A 17,773-nucleotide genomic window follows, 5' to 3' on the forward strand; every position below is an offset into this window, starting at 1 on the left:
CATGAGGTAGGACTTCTCTACTGCAGCACTCAGGTTATAGGACTCCTTCTCTAAAGAGCAGGAATGGGGAACAGGACCGGGAACGCAATGTAGCCCCTCCAGAACGCTCAGTCTGGCCCATGGAACTCTCCTTAGGGCACACCCTGCTTTGTACCCCGACATTTTTGCCTTGCTGGAATGTGTCCTTGCACTCTGGTGATGTCTCTTGCTTGGGCTGATGGAGGATAGAAAGGGGTGTGCGAGAGAGCACCAAAAAGGTAAAACTGGCATTTATTGCTGCACTCGTTTTTGCTTCTGACCACTTTCACCACTAGTATGTGGCCCTCAAGAGGTGTCCAGGAAAGGAATGTGGCCCTCAATTTGGAAAAGCTTCCCTACCCCTACTAAGGAGGTCTGTCGGGCTTCCCTCCTTTTAAACGAGCTGTTCAGACTTCCACCTAGTATTTAGTCAGCAAAAAAGAATAATAATAACAATTAAATCCATGGTCTCTCCTTGGTGATTATGCTTCGCTGTTTTATTCTGTTCTCAGTTTTATTGTATTTTCATTGGTTTCTGTTGTATTACTTTTTTGCTTGGATGTGAGCTGTTTGAGGGGCCCCAAAAGTAGACTATAAATGATTTTACAAATGTATCAAAGCCCTGCACTGAGCAACTTGGAGAAAGGGTGGCACACAAATTTAATACAAAAGTGTCAGCAATAAATAATACAAATGTATTGTGCTGAGCCAGTCATCAGCTGAAATTTATTTTCAACTCTTTAAAAAAAGAAAGAAAGAAAGAAAAACAAATTAACACCAGGTTCCAAGATTTTCTGGCTTATCTTTCAAATCTGTTTGGCAGCTTGAACTTTGCTGTGGAGATCCAAGGGTCATTCCAGTTGTGTCGTGTTCCTATCAAACACCTGTGAAAAGACACACAGTCAGCTAGATCAACTAACCGGAGAATCTTCAGTGCAGGAACGGCCAGTATCATGCACAGAAATCCCCTACGTTTGCAATGTCAAAGCAGGCTGGTGGCTTCCAGATAACTTGAGTTTGACACCATAGTCAAAATTCTACACATGTAAGTTGCTGCAAAAGTCACATCCACTCCACACATTTAAAATACATTCAGTGCACATTTAAAATACACGACTTTCCCCAAAGAACCCCGGGAACTGTAGCTTGGTACAGGTGCTGGGAATTACGGCTCCACAAAGGGAAATCTACAGTTTCCAGAATTTTGGGGAAACCATGTGTGTTGAATGTGCTTTAAATGTACGGTTTCGATGCAACCTATGTAGTCAATGGGCAAAACTTGTAAGGGCTCTTTGTGTGCAGAGTGGATGGCTCCAAAAGGGGGTGCTGTTGGCTGCCATCCCTCCCTCCTGCATGTGGTATTTTATTTTTAAAAGCCTACATTACATGATATCAGGTAAGGGGCAAGTGGATTGGCTGAAATGGCTTTGAGAGCCAAATGGGAACGCCTGGGAGGTTTCGCTAGAGGCAGGTTTAGGGCAGTGCTACCAGTTTCTCCGCAGGGACGCGGATGGCGCTGTGGGTTAAACCACAGAGCCTAGGACTTGCCGATCAGAAGGTCAGCAGTTTGAATCCCTGCGACGGGGTGAGTTCCCGTTGCTTGGTCCCAGCTCCTGCCAACCTAGGAGTTCGAAAGCACACCCAAAAAGTGCAAGTAGAGAAATAGGTACCACTCCAGCGGGAAGGTAAACAGCGTTTCCGTGCGCTGCTCTGGTTCGCCAGAAGCGGCTTAGTCAGGCTGGCCACATGACCCAGAAACTGTACGCTGGCTCCCTCAGCCAATAAAGCGAGATGAGTGCCGCAACCCCAGAGTCGGTCATGACTGGATCTAATGGTCGGGGTCCCTTTACCTTTACCTTTTACCAGTTTCTCCACACTGGGCGCAGAGCTTGGCCTTGCATGGAACTCTGCTGAAATGTGAAAGACCCAAGTCTGCCCCTGGCTTCATGAGAGAGGCCTATGGGCTCAAGGTACCCCACTCATGACCTAGAATGTAATTTGTGCTTGCCCCGTAATATCCACAATAAAAATTCAACATTGTGCGAACACAGATGTTCTGTCAACACAAGCATTTCTGCTTGCCCAGTGGAACAATCTTACTTCTCCTCTTGCATACTGATCTGGGGGATTTTCCTGCCCCACCCAAGTTGGACTTCTATTTATTACACCCACTGAGTACCGTAACTACAAACCTGCTTTGCGTCTTCTACACCATTATTTAATGTCATCAGCGCAGTAGCCCGATTCCGAGTCAGCTCCTGCACAGTCCTTGCCCCCACGAGGCTCAGGATTATTACACTGCCTTCTCCGAGTGCGTTCTCCTTGCGCACACGCCGACCAGGTAGACCAGCAGCTCCAGCCCCCATCGGTGCCACTCGGGACTGAATTAAAGATTGGAGTGGAAAATATTTTGAGTTAACATCAAAACAAAAAACAAACAAACTTGCATTGCAGTTACTTCGACATTGAAGTAACTGCCTTCGTGTCTGTAAGCCCAAATGGTCAGTCAGGGTGCAATTTGGGACAGGGGTGTTTCTTAGGCGGATAAGGGATCTCTGCTTCCACAGAACAGCTACAAAGCAATAGGACAGGGTGTCGTTTTAAGTGAAGGGCTGGGCAGGAGAGGAATGCTGCACCCTTCCCACCACTTGCTCCTTTCCCTCACAACTCCTCCCCCAGGGCACTTTTCTACGTGACACAATGGCCAATGCCTCTGGAACCCCAACTTCTCCGCTATAATAATAATAATAATAATAATAATAATAATAATAATAAAATTTTATTTATACCCTGCCCTTCCCAGTTCAAAAACCGGGCTCAGGCAGCTAACAATAAATTTAAAAAACTTAATTGTAAAAGCAGCATAAAATACAGTATAAAAACATGAATAACAAATTCAAAATTCAGAAATCAATTTAGGGAAAGTAAGCATTAGATAATCCCCAGAGCTAGCTGGCTGAATTGGTCCTACTTGGGCCAGCGAGGAGGCCAGGGGACCCTAGTCTCATGAGACAGAGCATTCCACCAGGTCGGAGCCATCACTGAAAAGGCCCTGGCCCTGGTGAAGGATAGTCTGGCTTCCTTAGGGCCCGGGACCTCTAACCTATGGTTGTTCATGGACCTTAAGGTCCTCTGTGGGGCATACAAGGAGAGGTGGTCCCGTAAATACGAGGGCCCTAAGCCTTGTGTCCCAGCCCTGCTGCTTTCCACCAGTTTGGTAGAGTTTCTTGGTTCCAGGTTTAGAGATGTGAAGGCCCAGAGAATATCTTGAGGAAGCTATATTCTTCATAACGCCTGCTTTTCTGTGCAAAGGGGTTTTTGCAGGTGTATTAAACTATGCAATTCCACTACCCTGCATTTTAAGTGGCATCGTCCAGGAAAAATTCTATCACTGTTCGTATGAGCAGAAGCCTAGTACAGGGTTAGGTGGGATAATGGCTTTATCTTCGCAGCTCACTTGTCCTGAATAGAATACGGAAATGAACCCTCAATTCTTGATCTACTGCTGACCTGGTGAAAAAAACGCTGTGGGTATCTGGCAGGCTTCTCCCTTGAAGTAAGGGGTGCATCCGCATTCACACCTTCCGTTCAACAGCATGACAGTGCCACCATTTTGACAGGGCTGGCATTTGCAAACACTATATTCAGCAACGTAGTCCTCCACAGCTCTGTCGAGATTCTGCTTCTTTACGGTGGAGTTGGGTATCGTCACCGGTATGAGAGTAGAAATTGGGTACGGCTGCAAAGAAATGCAAATACCTTAATCCAACTTGTTACAGCAGCGGTACTCTTTGCACAAGCATGATCAAAGCTTCCCTGACATTTGTGATAGCCTCCGCTTAGCTACTCTGAGTTCTCTACCATGTGAGGAAAGTGTGTTCTCAGGTAAAACAGAGTTTCGGACAGCAAAGTCCAATTCCTTCACAATACCCTAGCACGGAAAGTACCTAAAATTCCTTAGCTCTTATATTCAGGTGAACATTGTGCTTACCTTGGAAACATAACACGTGCCTATTCACTCGCCATGGTTCAGCAATAAGTAAAGGTCATACATTTTAATGTATTTTTAATCTTTGTTGGAAGCCGCCCAGACTGGCTGGGGAAACCCAGCCAGATGAGTGGGGTACAAATAATAAATTACTATTATTATTATTATTATTTCCACCTTCCACCTGCCTTGCCCCACCCTCTGGCCCTGGGTCTCCTTATAAGGAAGCTGTGCCTGGAGGAAGAACTGTGAGGGGAGAGACTCCATCAGGCAAGGCCTCCTTCCACCTGCCTTACCCCACCCTCCAGTCTCTGCTTCTCATTTTGTATTATATTATGTTGTGCACTGTGGTTTGCTGTTGTTTTATTGATTGGAGGTTAGAAATTACTTATTGTAACTGTTGAGTGGATTTCTGTTTAATTTTGAAATGCTGATATTTAATATTATTCTATATTGTTTTAATGAATGCTGAATGTTATTTTATTTGCATATTGTATATTGTATTATGCATATTGTCTTATTTATATGATGTTAGCCGCTCTGAGCCTGGCTTTGGCTGGGGAGAGCGGGATACAAATAAATATTATTATTATTATTATTATTATTATTATTATTATTATTATTATTATTTCAAGGGAGCAGCATTTACAGCAGGGGTGACTGATATTTTGGCCTAAGGACCTTAGTCGCTCTTGGCCAACCGTCTGAAGATGCGCATGCCAGTGGTGCTTGTGGTCAAAAGCAGATGTTGCCACACACACACTCTTACATGTGCACCCAGCACATTGCACACAAACCAAGGCACTCGGTCACCAACTGCAGCAGAGTCAAGCTGAGGAGGAATGGCGTTTATTACCCCTCCCTGCTCATAAAATAATAGATCTGAGGAGAAGGGAAGGGCGATGCACATCCTCACCAGGGATGAGCCATGTCTGCTCTCCCACATACCAATATGCGCATCAGTTTAGGAGGAAAACCCTCTTACTTCGTATTGTATCACTGTGGGAGCATCAGGGAGCGTCGCTGCCCACTGGACATAGTCTTCCACATCAACGACGCTGTGACCTCGCGACAGCTTTTCCTTCAGCCTAACCAGAACTTCAGTCTTCCCTCCATGAACGAGAGATATCACATTGTGGATAATTCCGTTGTTAGAGGTGTTGCCCTCTGCAGAGGAAAGAAACAGGACAAGGATGGACCAATGTCCCTCGGGATGTTGTCTCACCATCATTCTGACTTTCTTATGCAGACAAACATCTGGAAGGGCCCAGAACAGCAAACAAATCCCCCCCTTTTTGCCAAATTCATGACAACATATGTACTGTGGGACACTCAAATCTGTGCTACTGTGCAATCTCCTTTTTAAAATGTCTTTTTTTTAAAAAAAATGTATTTGATTAAATTTCCACAAATTTCACATTGTTTCACTACATTATAAATTTTTATTTGGTTTTATTGACTTCCCATCCCATTTTCCATGGTGTTGTTTTTTCTGTTCCACTCCTTTGCTGCACCCTTTCTTCCCTCTTTTATATCATAACCATAATGCAATAAATAGTTCAAATCCTGCTCGTGAATTCATATTATATTATTTCTTTAAATAATCCAAAAAAGGCTTCCATTGTTCCATAAAACAGTCATTGTTAAGTTCTCTTATTTTAGCTGTTAACTTTGCTGATTCAGCATAGTCCATCACTTTACTTACTCATCTTTTAAATTTCTTTTGGAATGGATGATGTAAAGATAAATGAGTGCTAAAAGTGCACCTCCTTGCCTCAGGGCCACCTTTGCAACAGGGGCACGTTTGCCACCACCATTGCCAGCTTGGACATGAAATTTTCAGAAGTGGGTGTGCCCAAATATATAGTCCCCTTTTTGTGTATTTTGAACATAAATCTTTAAATATATAGATATATTTACCATTTCTAATCTTGCTACTTTTGCAGTCTTTCCCTTTGTCGGTATGGTTGACTTCAAATGTGCCAGCTGTTAAACCAAAAACTGTATTGTAACCCAGGCAAGCTTTTACGTCTTCGAAGGTGACTCCTGCAAACAGAGTTAAAAACAGACATTCAATAAAAGATGGAAGGAGGGAAAGGCTCATTAACAAATTTCTTGAACCATGAAATTATATTCGGAAAGGCAATCAAGTTGTACCCATAAGAAAAAGCAGCAAAGACTTTTTAGTTTTCATTTATGGGTGATATCCAGTCATGTCATAATGACTAAAGGTAAAGGGACCCCTGACCATTAGGTCCAGTCGCGGCCGACTCTGGGGTTGCGGTGCTCATCTCGCTTTATTGGCCGAGGGAGCCGGCGTACAGCTTCCGGGTCATGTGGCCAGCATGACTAAGCCGCTTCTGGCGAACCAGAGCAGCACACAGAAACGCCGTTTACCTTCCCGCCAGAGCGGTACCTATTTATCTACTTGCACTTTGACGTGCTTTCGAACTGCTAGGTTGGCAGGAGCTGGGGCAGAGCAAAGGGAGCTCACCCCATCATGGGGATTCGAACCACCAACCTTCTGATTGGCAAGTCCTAGGCTCTGTGGTTTAACCCACAATGCCACCCACGTCCCTGTCATAATGACTAGTGCCACATTTTTTATGCTTTTCTTGCCTCCTGTCTTTATATTACATTAGTCACAATTTTGCAATTGAGGACTAGTCTAATATAAGAGTACGCATCACAGCTCTTGGGATGGAAATTCCAGCTTTGCTAATACATCAAAGGCAACACCAGCTGATTGGTTTGCTAGTTTCTCTACAAGCAGTGACTTTGCTTTAGGCTGCACAAACAGACCAAATAATCACTTATTGGTTTTGGATTGTTCCTTTTGTGATAGTTTATTGCCATAGATATTGGTTATATAAAAGTATGTTTGCTAGTTTGTTTGGTTTTTTTGTCCATAGTTCAGTATTATTATCAGATAGGGTAGCACCCAGCCTGAATTGGATCGGAGTATAGCCTCTGAAATTAATGAAACAGTTCCTACCTTCACTATTCATTGTTTGGTTGTCCAGTACATATAGTAGTTCATATTTCCCACCAACTGTTCCCTTCTGTGCAAAATGAGTTCCGTGCATTTCCAAAAATTTAAAATATTCTCCCTTGTCGTACGCACTGGGCAGATATTTTACATCTTCAAGGAATGTGTCGGTCAGGCGGACATCACGCCTTCGCATTTGAAAGGTTCCCAGTTCGAGGTTTCCTTTCACGTGAAAAAATATTTGATGCTGTAATGCAGAACGATGGGGTTAACCTTCTGCCAGTGGGAAAATGAGAGGACCAGATGTTCTTCCATCTCTAAGGTGACAATGTGTCCTACATTATGGAGGGAAGTCTTCCGTTTGATGGCATGCTCCCTTTGGAAAGGATTTTAAGCACTATTGTTCCGCAAGTGGGTTAACTTGTCAGGGGCTTGACTCCTTGTCAAAATTAAAACCTGCAGTGCTCAATAAGGGTAGCATGTTAGAATGCTGCCCCAGAAGTCACACCTACCAACCATCACTCTTTGACTTTCCTCTTTAAAGCAGAATGGTTGAAGCTTCTACTGCCTCCCCATATAAACTAACCTGGACCCTGCAATCACCATCTGAGGCCCTTCTACATGTGCCTCCTCTGCAAGAGGTCCAGAGCACAGCAACATGAGAGCAGGCCTTTTCTGTGGTGGCTCCCCACTTGTGGAATGTTTTCCCCAGGGAGGCCCACCTGGTCCTTACATATCTTTAGGTGCCAAGTGAAAACATTCCTTTTTCCTCAGGCCTTTGACCAATTAAAGAAACTATGGACCTTTAAACTGTGCGCGTATGGCATGGGTAGGCAAACTAAGGCCTGGGGGCCAGATCCAGCCCATTCGCCTTCTCAATCCAGCCCACAGACAGTCCGGGAATCACTGCGTTTTTACATGAGTAGAATGAGTCCTTTTATTTAAAATGCACCTCTGGGTTATTTGTGAGGCCTGCCTGGTGTTTCTACACGAATAGAATGTGTGCTTTTATTTAAAATGCATCTCTGGGTTATTTGTGGGGCGTAGGAATTCGTTCTTTTTTCCTTTTAAAATATAGTCCAGCCCCTCACAAGGTCTGAGGGACAGTGGACCGACCCCCTGCTGAAAAAATTTGCTGACCCCTGGTATGGGTTATTGTTTTCATTTCTTATTATGGTTTGTATTTTGATATTGTAAATCACCCTGTGAACTTTGGATGAAGGGTTGTATAGAAATTAAATATTGCCTAGTGAAGCTTCACCGGTGAATTCCCACCTGCTTTATAGTTATCAAAGGCCCAAAGTGGAAGGGAATTTGTTTTCATTAAACAATTTTGCTGAGGTTGATGGAAACCTCCACAGCTTTCACATTATTCCTCATTCAAGATTCATTGGTGTATATACAAACATTCCTCTGGAAAGGGCTCTAAACATATTCCTAAGCATCAGGGTGGAAGGGATGGTCTTACAGTCCCCAAAACAAAACTTAGTTTCAATGGACCTCAACTAGGGGATTAGGAATCTCGTGGACTGACTCAAAAAACTCTGCATACATATCCAAGGAGGATGAAACAAAAATGAATGTGGAAACAGCTCCCCCCCTTGAAACATTTTTGGGCCCCTCAAACTATTAGGGGAGATTAGCAGCCACACCATAGGTTGGAGAGACTTGGAACCTACTGAAATACTAACTTGAATAAAATATTGGGAGAGCCCAGGCAAGCCCTGTGCACATAATTGATCACAAGATGCAGTGCATTTGAATGGCAGTGCCCATCAACTTTGGGGGTGCCCAGCCCCCTCAAATATTTTAATGGAGGAGCTTGAAGGAACCTCGGCTCCGAGGAGTTGTCTCCTATGAAACCTACTCTCTCTGATCAGGAGCAATGAGATAGTAAAGTAAATAGGTCACACAATAACCTAAAACAAACTTTTTTTTAAAAAAAAAGAATATTAATTTTATATAAAAGTTTAATATAAAATCTGTATTAAAAAGTAGGAAAAGGGGCAATGCCACCAGTAACATTTTAATGGCAAAATGTAGGTACTATATTCTACCCAGCTCTGTTTCCTGGGACTTTTTAAGCTAGGGATACATCTGTGGCCAGTTTCACATGTATCCCTTCAAAAAACCTGTTGATTTCATCTATATTTTGATTGTTTCATTGTGTCTCCTTTTTAAAGAAAGTCTGTTTTTATTGCTTTTTAAATAAATATTTTATACTGTTAAGGAAAACACACACAAACGTATCTTAAGCCGTATACAGTGGTACCTCAGTTTTCGAACGTCTCAGTTGATGAACATTTCGGTTTTCAAACGCCATAAACCTGGAAGTAAATGCTTCAGTTTTCGAACATGCCTCGGAAGTCGAACATGCCATGTGGCTTCCGCTGAGTGCAAGATCCTGAGGCCTAGCTGTCGGTTATTGAGTTTTCGGTTTTCGAACATTTCAGAACTCGAACGGTCTTCCGGAATTGATTACATTCAAAAACTGAGGTACCACTGTACAAGTTTTGCTAAATAAATAAATAAAACACTCCTAACAGCTAATATCAAGTCCCCCAAATAACACAGAAGGGCTCTCCATTTTGGGTTTGTTTGTTTGTTTGTTTAGGATAGCTTACCTTTCCTTTAGTATCCTTTAAGAATTTATGTAGAGTTTCATTGGAGGATGAATCTGTGTTCGTGCTCAAACTGAAGCCGGCGGATGTGCCATTTCCTACCTCTGTAGGCGTCAATTTGAGAGAAAAGCTAGAGTGAGCAGACCTATGCCTTTCGCTGAACATTTCCTTTACTGCTGACACCTGGTCCTCGTAGACTTCATTTCTAAATCTTTTGTCTCCTTTTGTCTTAGAAAGAGAAAAAAAGATATAGCAGGCAATTTAGTAGGCAATCTGCCTGGAATATATGCAGCCCGATGGAAGGAATGGTTTTCACTCTCTGTTATAACATTGGAAACTTAGAGCCAATAATTGAAAATGTACGGCAGCAGATTCAGGACAGAGAGAAAAGCGCATTAATTAAAATAAAGTGCATTCATTCATTCATTTTGTCCCCACATTTTCTCTGAAAGTTCTATCTATCTATCTATCTATCTAATATTTCACACCAACTTTATTGCTTATTTGTTATTATTATTAATTTATTAATAGCTTTCTAAACCACTGTCTCAAGGCAGTTTGCAAATAGAATAGTTAAAAACAGTTAAAAACACACTGAAAAGCCAAATACATTTAAAACGAGGCTTAAACCCTAACAATTGGACACTTGTTGTAATGACCCATTTATCCGGCTGCAAAAGCAAATATAAGCAAAGGCCAGCACATTCCCAAAGTAAAAACAAAAACAAAAACAAAAACATAGAAGATCCAAAACAAAACAGGGGGGAAAGATGGAGCAGAGTGGGGGAGAACTGATAAATAAACAAAGAATCAATTCCTGCCACCGACAAGTTAAAAACAAGAGTTTTCAGTCTGTACGAGTTTTAACAAAATATTTAAAACTAAAATATATCTGTAGAATCATGGGCATCCCCCCAGTGGTGGGAATAATAGGTTGGTTGCCCTCAGATCAGCCATAACCCCCTAGATTCCAGCATCTGTAATACCTGAGATATAATACAAAATGTGCAGCTGCTATTCTCAATTGTTTTGTGAGAAACTAGCCTCCTTCAGTGCTTTACCTTTTAGCCATAGCAATGACTGATGCCTAGCTCATTGGACGAAAAGAAGATGAGAGCGAAACACCCATTGTCTAGAACTTCTTGATTCGTTCTTAAGCCTTTTATGTTGCTTTTCTGTTCTGGAGAAGCCTCACAGAAAACAATACACCTATCCAGAGCTTTAGTATCCAGATCTTTTGTTCCCCTTCCATCCCTCCCCCTCCCCTTTTTGTGAAGATTGCCCGCTCTGGGATCCCACAACTGGTTCTCCCCAGGTCTCCTCACTGGCCCAAGTGGGACTAATTTAGCCAGCTAGCCCTGGTGATCATGTAACTTTTATTGGATGGATTTCCCCCCTAAATTGATCTTTGATTTTATTGTTATTTACACTTTATACCGTATTTTATGCTGTTTTTTGTAGCATCAATTAAGTGTTTTAAATTTGTTGTTAGCCGCCCTGAGCCCGGTTTCCTGAACCGGGAAGGGCGGGGTATAAATAAAAATTTATTATTATCATTATTGGTGTGGCAGTGATTGGAGATTAGGGTATCAGCTCAAAACACAAAAGAATTAATGATGTTTTGGAGGTCTCATTTCATCAAACCGTTTTGATACCGTTGCAGAGTTGTGTGTGGAATAGTGTGGTTATCACAGCCTTAGAGCTCGGCAAATTTGTTACCGCCCCCTGGATGTGTTGCACAGCTCTTTCCCCCAGCTGTTCACATCAGCACAGCTTCATTAGCGTCAGATTCATTTCTGTTTGTGTATGCACCAGGAGGGTGGCTGACGGGGCAGGGATGGCTTTACCTTATGCAAAGGTGCTCACCCCTTTGTTTAAATTTCATTTCATAAAATGTATGTTTACCGCTTGATTGTGGAAAACCTCAAAGCTGTTTACCAAAACAATAAAGCAGCAATATTATTGGTAAACAACAACAACGTTTTTTAAAATAAAAACCTTGGCCGGAGACAAATTAGCAATGGCTTCAGGACTCCAGTCAGTGCGAAGCATCAGGCTGTAGCATTTTACAACAACGTACAGGAGGCGTATGAATTTTGGATAAAGCTACGCGAGCGTGGAGTCAAATGTACACTCTCCACTTTGCACAAAGGGGCTTACGTCATAATTGAGCACAGCAACATTCCATGGCTTGCGATAGTATATTCCAGTATTCCCATCGCGGACTCTGTCGCAGACTCCATTGTAAAACTCATTGTAAAACGGGCTTTCCTTCGGTTCCATGCCCAGAATGTTGACACTGTAACAACATCGCACAACAAACTAGGGTCTTCCAGGATCTTGGTCACTTAAAACCTGCTATACCATTCAAATATACAGTTGCACCTTGGTTGACGAACGCCTTGCAACTTGAACGTTTTGACTCCCAAACGCCGCAAACCCAGAAGTGACTGTTCCAGTTTGTGAATGTTCTTTGGAACCCAAATGCCTGACGCGGCTTCCAATTGGCTTCAGGAGCTTCCTGCAGCCAATCGGAAGCCGTGCCTTGGTTTCCAAACGTTTTGGAAGTCGAACGGACTTCTGGAGTGGATTCCGTTCAACTTCTGAGGTACAGCTGTAATTCATCCTTACCACAACTGAGGGCAAGCTAGCTATCATAGGGAGTGCTGGGCACGTCACATGGCACACAGAGACCTGCCCTCTAACAGAGCAGAATGACCACGGGACTCATGAGGAACAGGCAAGGGACCTGCTGCCACTGCTCCTCATAAGCTAACACCAGAGGTAGGCATCTCAAATTGCCTAACGGTAGGGTCGGCCCTGCCAATAGATTTGCTACATCTCCCATCATTCTCCCAAGAGCTTCCCAGAACTTACCCACGGCCAGCTGTTCTTCCAACCTCTGATACATCAATTATACGGTCACGACAGGGTGCACGAGGATTACCTTCGCAATTGTCTTCGTCGGAGAAGTCTCCACAATCGTCTTCCGTATTACACACCAACCTTTTCTTTATACAGTGTCCTAAGTGTAGAATGAGGAACAGTGTCTCTAGCTGTTAAACAGTTCTTATTGCTCTCAGTCTTTTGGCTTGAACCAAACCTAGTTGGGTTTCCGCCCAGTGCCACTGGTGGATTTTTTGACCATAAAGGAAATGGAAACCTGATTTACCCTTTCAACATTTAAAAAATTGTCACTGCGGAAATGTAGACATTAAACAAATACAACCACACACACACACACACACACACACACACATGTATAATTGTCCTTTGAGGATAAAGAGTGGTATAGATTATTATGATGATGATGATGATGATGATATATTGATTAGGAGTGACAACCAAAGCAGAAAAAAGGTACAATACCAATTCAAGGAACTATGAGCTAATTTTCATGTCACTTGATTCCAGAAAAAAACAAAAAAACCCTATTTGTGGGAGTGAAGTGACAACATTTGGGGTGGTATACCAACATACAATTCTTTTCTGCTGTTTGCATGGGGGTGGGGATCATTTGGGGTGGATTTGCTAAAATTTGGAAAATCAATAAAAACATAGAGTGTTGTGTGGCACTATGTCCTCTGGTGTGAATGAAAATTAGGGCAACATTGGCCAAAAAGCCACAATTACACAACACGCTAGGGGTGAGAGGAATGTTAGAAAACAGAACAGAAGCGCTGGCATTACAATCAGGAAAACGAGCTCAACATTTCCAGGTGAAATACTCACCAGGTGAATGCATATGAGAAGAGACTTCCGTAAGAGTATTTCAGAGAGCTGCTAAATCATGACAAGATGGTGCCTTGCGATGGGCAACTAATGACCTCCAATATAATCCACCGTGGGAATCAGTTTCAAAGAACAATGCAAAAGAACTGCATACCATTTTCACACATGAAGTCATTGCCACAATCTGGTAGCTCTTCAGGGCAGGGGGTGTCTGGCTGGCAGAACTGTCTGTCTCCCAGAGCTTCAATACATGGCTTCCCTCCATATTGCCCGAACCTCACAACACTCCTCGAGCGATACTTTAGAAAAGAAAGGAAGAAGAATTACAGGTGCTCAAAAGGACTAGTGTGGCTGAGCAGCCAGGAAATGATGTACATTCTTTGTACATGCCAAATAACTCTGACAGAAACTAAGCGGGAGGTTGGGGGGCGGATTATGCACAAAATTAAAGGGAGGCCTACTCATCGCATCTCCACAATGGAGTCTCCATTCTTTGGCGCTTTGATCAAAAGGCATGCCTGGTTAGAAAATACCAATGACTACTTTTTCTACAATGCTAATGCCTGAAGACATTTTGCTGCTTAAAGCAAAGGACAAGATGGAACCTTGCCCTCATATTCCACATTCAGAAGGCCACTACATTTCCGAGCACGATTCAAAGTGTTGGTGCTGACCTTTACAGCCCTAAATGACCGCGGCTCAGTATACCTGAAGGAGCGTCTCCACCCCCATTGTTCAGCCTGCACACTGAGGTCCAGCTCTGAGGGCCTTCTGGCAGTTCCCTCACTGTGAGAAGTGAGGTTACAGGGAACCAGGCAGAGGGCCTTCTTGGTGGTGGCGCCCGCCCTGTGGAACACCCTCCCATCATATGTCAAGGAAATGAACAACTACCTGACTTTTAGAAGACACCTGAAGACAGCCCTGTTTAGGGAAGCTTTTAATGTTTGATGTTTTATTGTGTTTTTAATATTCTGTTGAGAGCCGCCCAGAGTGTCTGGGGAAACCCAGCCAGATGGGTAGGGATATAAAAAATAAAATAAAATAACAATAAAAAACAATAAAAATAAATTATTATTATTACTGGACTGGGAGTTGAATTTTACTTCAACAGTGGCAAAGGGACAGTGTCCTTTGGCATACTTGAAGGCAGCAGACCAGCTCAAGGAGGACAAGGCAAACCTCCCTACCACTACCTGTCACCCAGTGTTTGCTGCCTGAGGTGGCTGCCTCACCTCGCCTAACGGTAGGGCTGTAGAAACATCCAGTATGCAGACTGTTGTACACAGAAACCTTCTACAAGTATAGTGCAGTGCACCAGTAGGTGGCACTCTTTGTGCTACAATCCACCAAATATATGCTGACTACATTGCCAGATAATTTGAGGATAGGACTGGAACATTGGGTTTGGAAAAGGCGCATGCATCACAGAGTCTAACCCCTGTGTTGAGGTAAAAATGTCAACAGCCCTAATAATTTGTACCTTATTGTTGCTCCAATTCGGATTATGGTTGGTACCACTAAGTTCATTATTATCCAGTGGCTCTACAAAGTCAGATAACAAAGCAAGCTAAACTAAAGTGTGCCATTGCTAGAGGTCCGGACAAATTCAGATTCATGGAGGATAAGGCTATCAATGGCAAGCACTAGTTGCCATTTATTCTGAATCCCAGGGGCTGGAAATTGCAGGAGGAAATTGCTGTTGTGCTGGGGTGCTGCTTGAGGGTTTCCTGCAGGCATCTGAGTGGCCACTGTGAGAATAGGATGCCAGACTGGATGGGCCACTGATCCTCAGGCTAATCTTACATTCTTATCCCTAAAACACATTGTTGTTGTTTCAAACAAAAGCCTCCTGAGCTAACATATCAGTCACAAACCCATGACTTACTCTTTCCTTCGCACATGCATTGCATGGTCCCCATTCGCTCCAGCGGCTCAGCAAGCAATCGATGGGCCTGACGTCCACTTCTCTTCGCTCTCTTAGTATAGAACAAGAAGATGCTTTTATGCAGTACTATTCAGTAAACTAAAAATCAGAAGCAATGTTATTGGGGAAGGGGGGGAAATAAGCCCCAAAAGAGAAGAGAAAAGGGACATATATTTGCATATGCTGATTTTTATGGACACAGAAGCAAAGGCAGAAATATGTACAGCCCATTTTGCTATAGTGGGGAAGCCTGCGACCACGAGGTGACTTGACTTGACGCCTTCTCAGTCTGCTCTCCATGCACTCACCGCTGATGGAGAACTTTAAGGTACTTGCTCTCCTTTCTTATGATGCTTCTATCTTTAAAACTAGACTGGGCAGTCCAAAATACAGGACTTTTTTTTCATCCCAAGAGCCATGCTCCTTCCTGGGAAACCTTACAGTGGATCTTCCTTTCATGTTTGAACTGGAAGCCACTCCCACTAAATTCACTGGTGCTGATTACAATCTAAGCATATGCAGAACTGCAGTCTCATATGCTACCTTGATAATGAAACTGGAAATCATTCAGATTCGCTATCTTCAGGCTCCAAAGAGAAATCAGAGCAAATTCCACATTTGCTGCGGGAAATGAAACACAGATTTTATTTTATTTATGTATTCATTTTAAAGTCCTCTTACCTTTTCCTCCCTGGTGAGATAAAGCCATTTGCTCCTAAGATGCACAGTGCCACTATAAGAGGCAGTAAGGTTTTCATGGTGCTGCTGTCGACTGTGACACCAAACCGTAGCACCCAAACGGGAAGCTTTTTGTCCTTTCCTTTTTGTTATTGATTAGCAGAAAAACAAACAAAAACCCCTGCCAAAAGGAGGCAGAGCCTGCTGCTGACTTTCGGGAAGCACCCTGGAGTTTGTTGACAGTGAAGAATTTGGAAAATCAGCTGGTCTGGGCATTCCCCAAGCAGAGAGAAGGGTAGAAGAGAAAGCCCAGGCACCTGCCCTTCTTCTCTCCAATTCCACGCATTACACAATAGGGCGGTAGCCAGGGTCAGAGTGTGTGCTTTGCATACAGAGGGTCCTGGCTTCAGTTCCTGGCATCTCCAGGTAGGGCTGGGAATCCCCTGCATCCGAAAACCTGCAGACCCACTGCCTGTAAGTCAGCCTGGACAATTTGGAGCTGGGGGGAACTAATGGTTTGCCTTGATGTAAGGCAGCATCCTATGTTCTTATGCACAAAGTGGGGGGGGGGAGGACAAAGCAGCACTGTTTTATTGTAAAAGCAAAGCACATCAGGAACCTCTGGAAGAATGCGGAAAAAAGAATGCAGTAGGCACACCCAAAAACAAGTTAGACCACTTAACTGGAGCATTTCACAAGTCTCTAGTGCTGCAACAGCATTATCCGTTACCGTTAAGTGCTGACCACCCTGGCACCCAAGACAAAACAAGGAGAGGGTCTTCTATGAGCCAGCCCAAAACCTTTTGCTAGTTATAGTGGGGTATGAAAGCTGGGGAGGGGGGCGGGAATCACACCTGGCAACCGATGCACCCCTTTGGTTTCAGACAGTACATGGGGACGCAGGTAGCGCTGTGGTCTAAACCACTGAGGCTCTTGGACTCGCCGATCAGAAGGTCGGCAGTTCAAATCCCCACAATGGCGTGAACTCCCATTGCTCTGTCCCAGCTCGCGCCAACCTAGCAGTTCGAAAGCATGCCAGTGCAAGTAGATAAATAGGTACCGCTGCGGCGGGAAGGTAAAAGGCGTTTCCGTGTGCTCTGGTTTCCGTCATGGTGTTCTGTTGCACCAGAAGCGGTTTAGTCATGCTGGCCACATGACCCAGAAGCCTGTCTGTGGACAAACGCCGGCTCCCTCAGCCTGAAAGTGAGATGAGCACTGCAACCCCATAGTCGCCTTTGACTGGACTTAACCATCCAGGGGTCCTTTACCTTTAATACATGGGGAGAAGAGTCTAAAAAGCTGGGGATGCAAATTTTCACAGCCCTCTAGCTACCATGGAGGCTCACTTATCAGAAGTAATATATTTAACTCTGGAGGTGTATACTTGATTCTAACCAAAGTCAGTCTCCTAGAGCAATATGCATACAGTATCAGGAGGCTTAGTTTGGTCAGAATTGAGTATACACTTCCAGAGTTACACAAATGCTGAAACCAGACATCAGAATGTGCCACGAGTTAGTGGAATATTCACCACCCCAAAGAGGGTGGGCAGGTTAGATTGGTGGGGCTTGGAGCATCGCTGAGCAGGATCCATGCATTTGCTTGATTCAAGAGGGAGTTGTACGTGGCACAGAGGCCAATGAAAACACATTTGAGATGCTATAAATCAGGCTTCCTCAACCTCGGCCCTCCAGATGTTTGGAGACTACAATTCCCATCATCCCTGACCACTGGTCCGGCTAGCTAGGGATCATGGGGGTTGTAGGCCGAAAACATCTGGAGGGCCAAGTCTGAGGATGCCTGCCATAAATCCACCACAGAGT

The 17,773-nt window shown here is 43.8% G+C and overlaps 1 protein-coding gene across 1 annotated transcript; it reads right to left on the minus strand.

Annotated features, from left to right (window-relative positions):
• Positions 1-716: 716 nt before the first annotated feature.
• On the minus strand, positions 717-16,296 carry C9 (complement C9). Its single transcript, XM_083576176.1, has 12 exons — positions 15,954-16,296; positions 15,234-15,324; positions 13,503-13,647; positions 12,494-12,641; positions 11,777-11,915; positions 9,620-9,844; positions 7,002-7,242; positions 5,927-6,052; positions 4,992-5,173; positions 3,529-3,757; positions 2,211-2,399; positions 717-902 (listed from the first exon to the last, which is right to left on the minus strand). The coding sequence occupies exons 1-11, from the start codon at positions 16,028-16,030 to the stop codon at positions 2,233-2,235; spliced, it is 1,770 nt and encodes a 589-aa protein (XP_083432302.1). The 5' UTR covers positions 16,031-16,296; the 3' UTR covers positions 717-902; positions 2,211-2,232.
• Between the last annotated feature and the right edge of the window lie 1,477 nt (positions 16,297-17,773).

Source organism: Podarcis filfolensis (assembly GCF_964270895.1).
Source record: "Podarcis filfolensis genome assembly, chromosome: 11".
NCBI lineage: Eukaryota > Metazoa > Chordata > Lepidosauria > Squamata > Lacertidae > Podarcis > Podarcis filfolensis.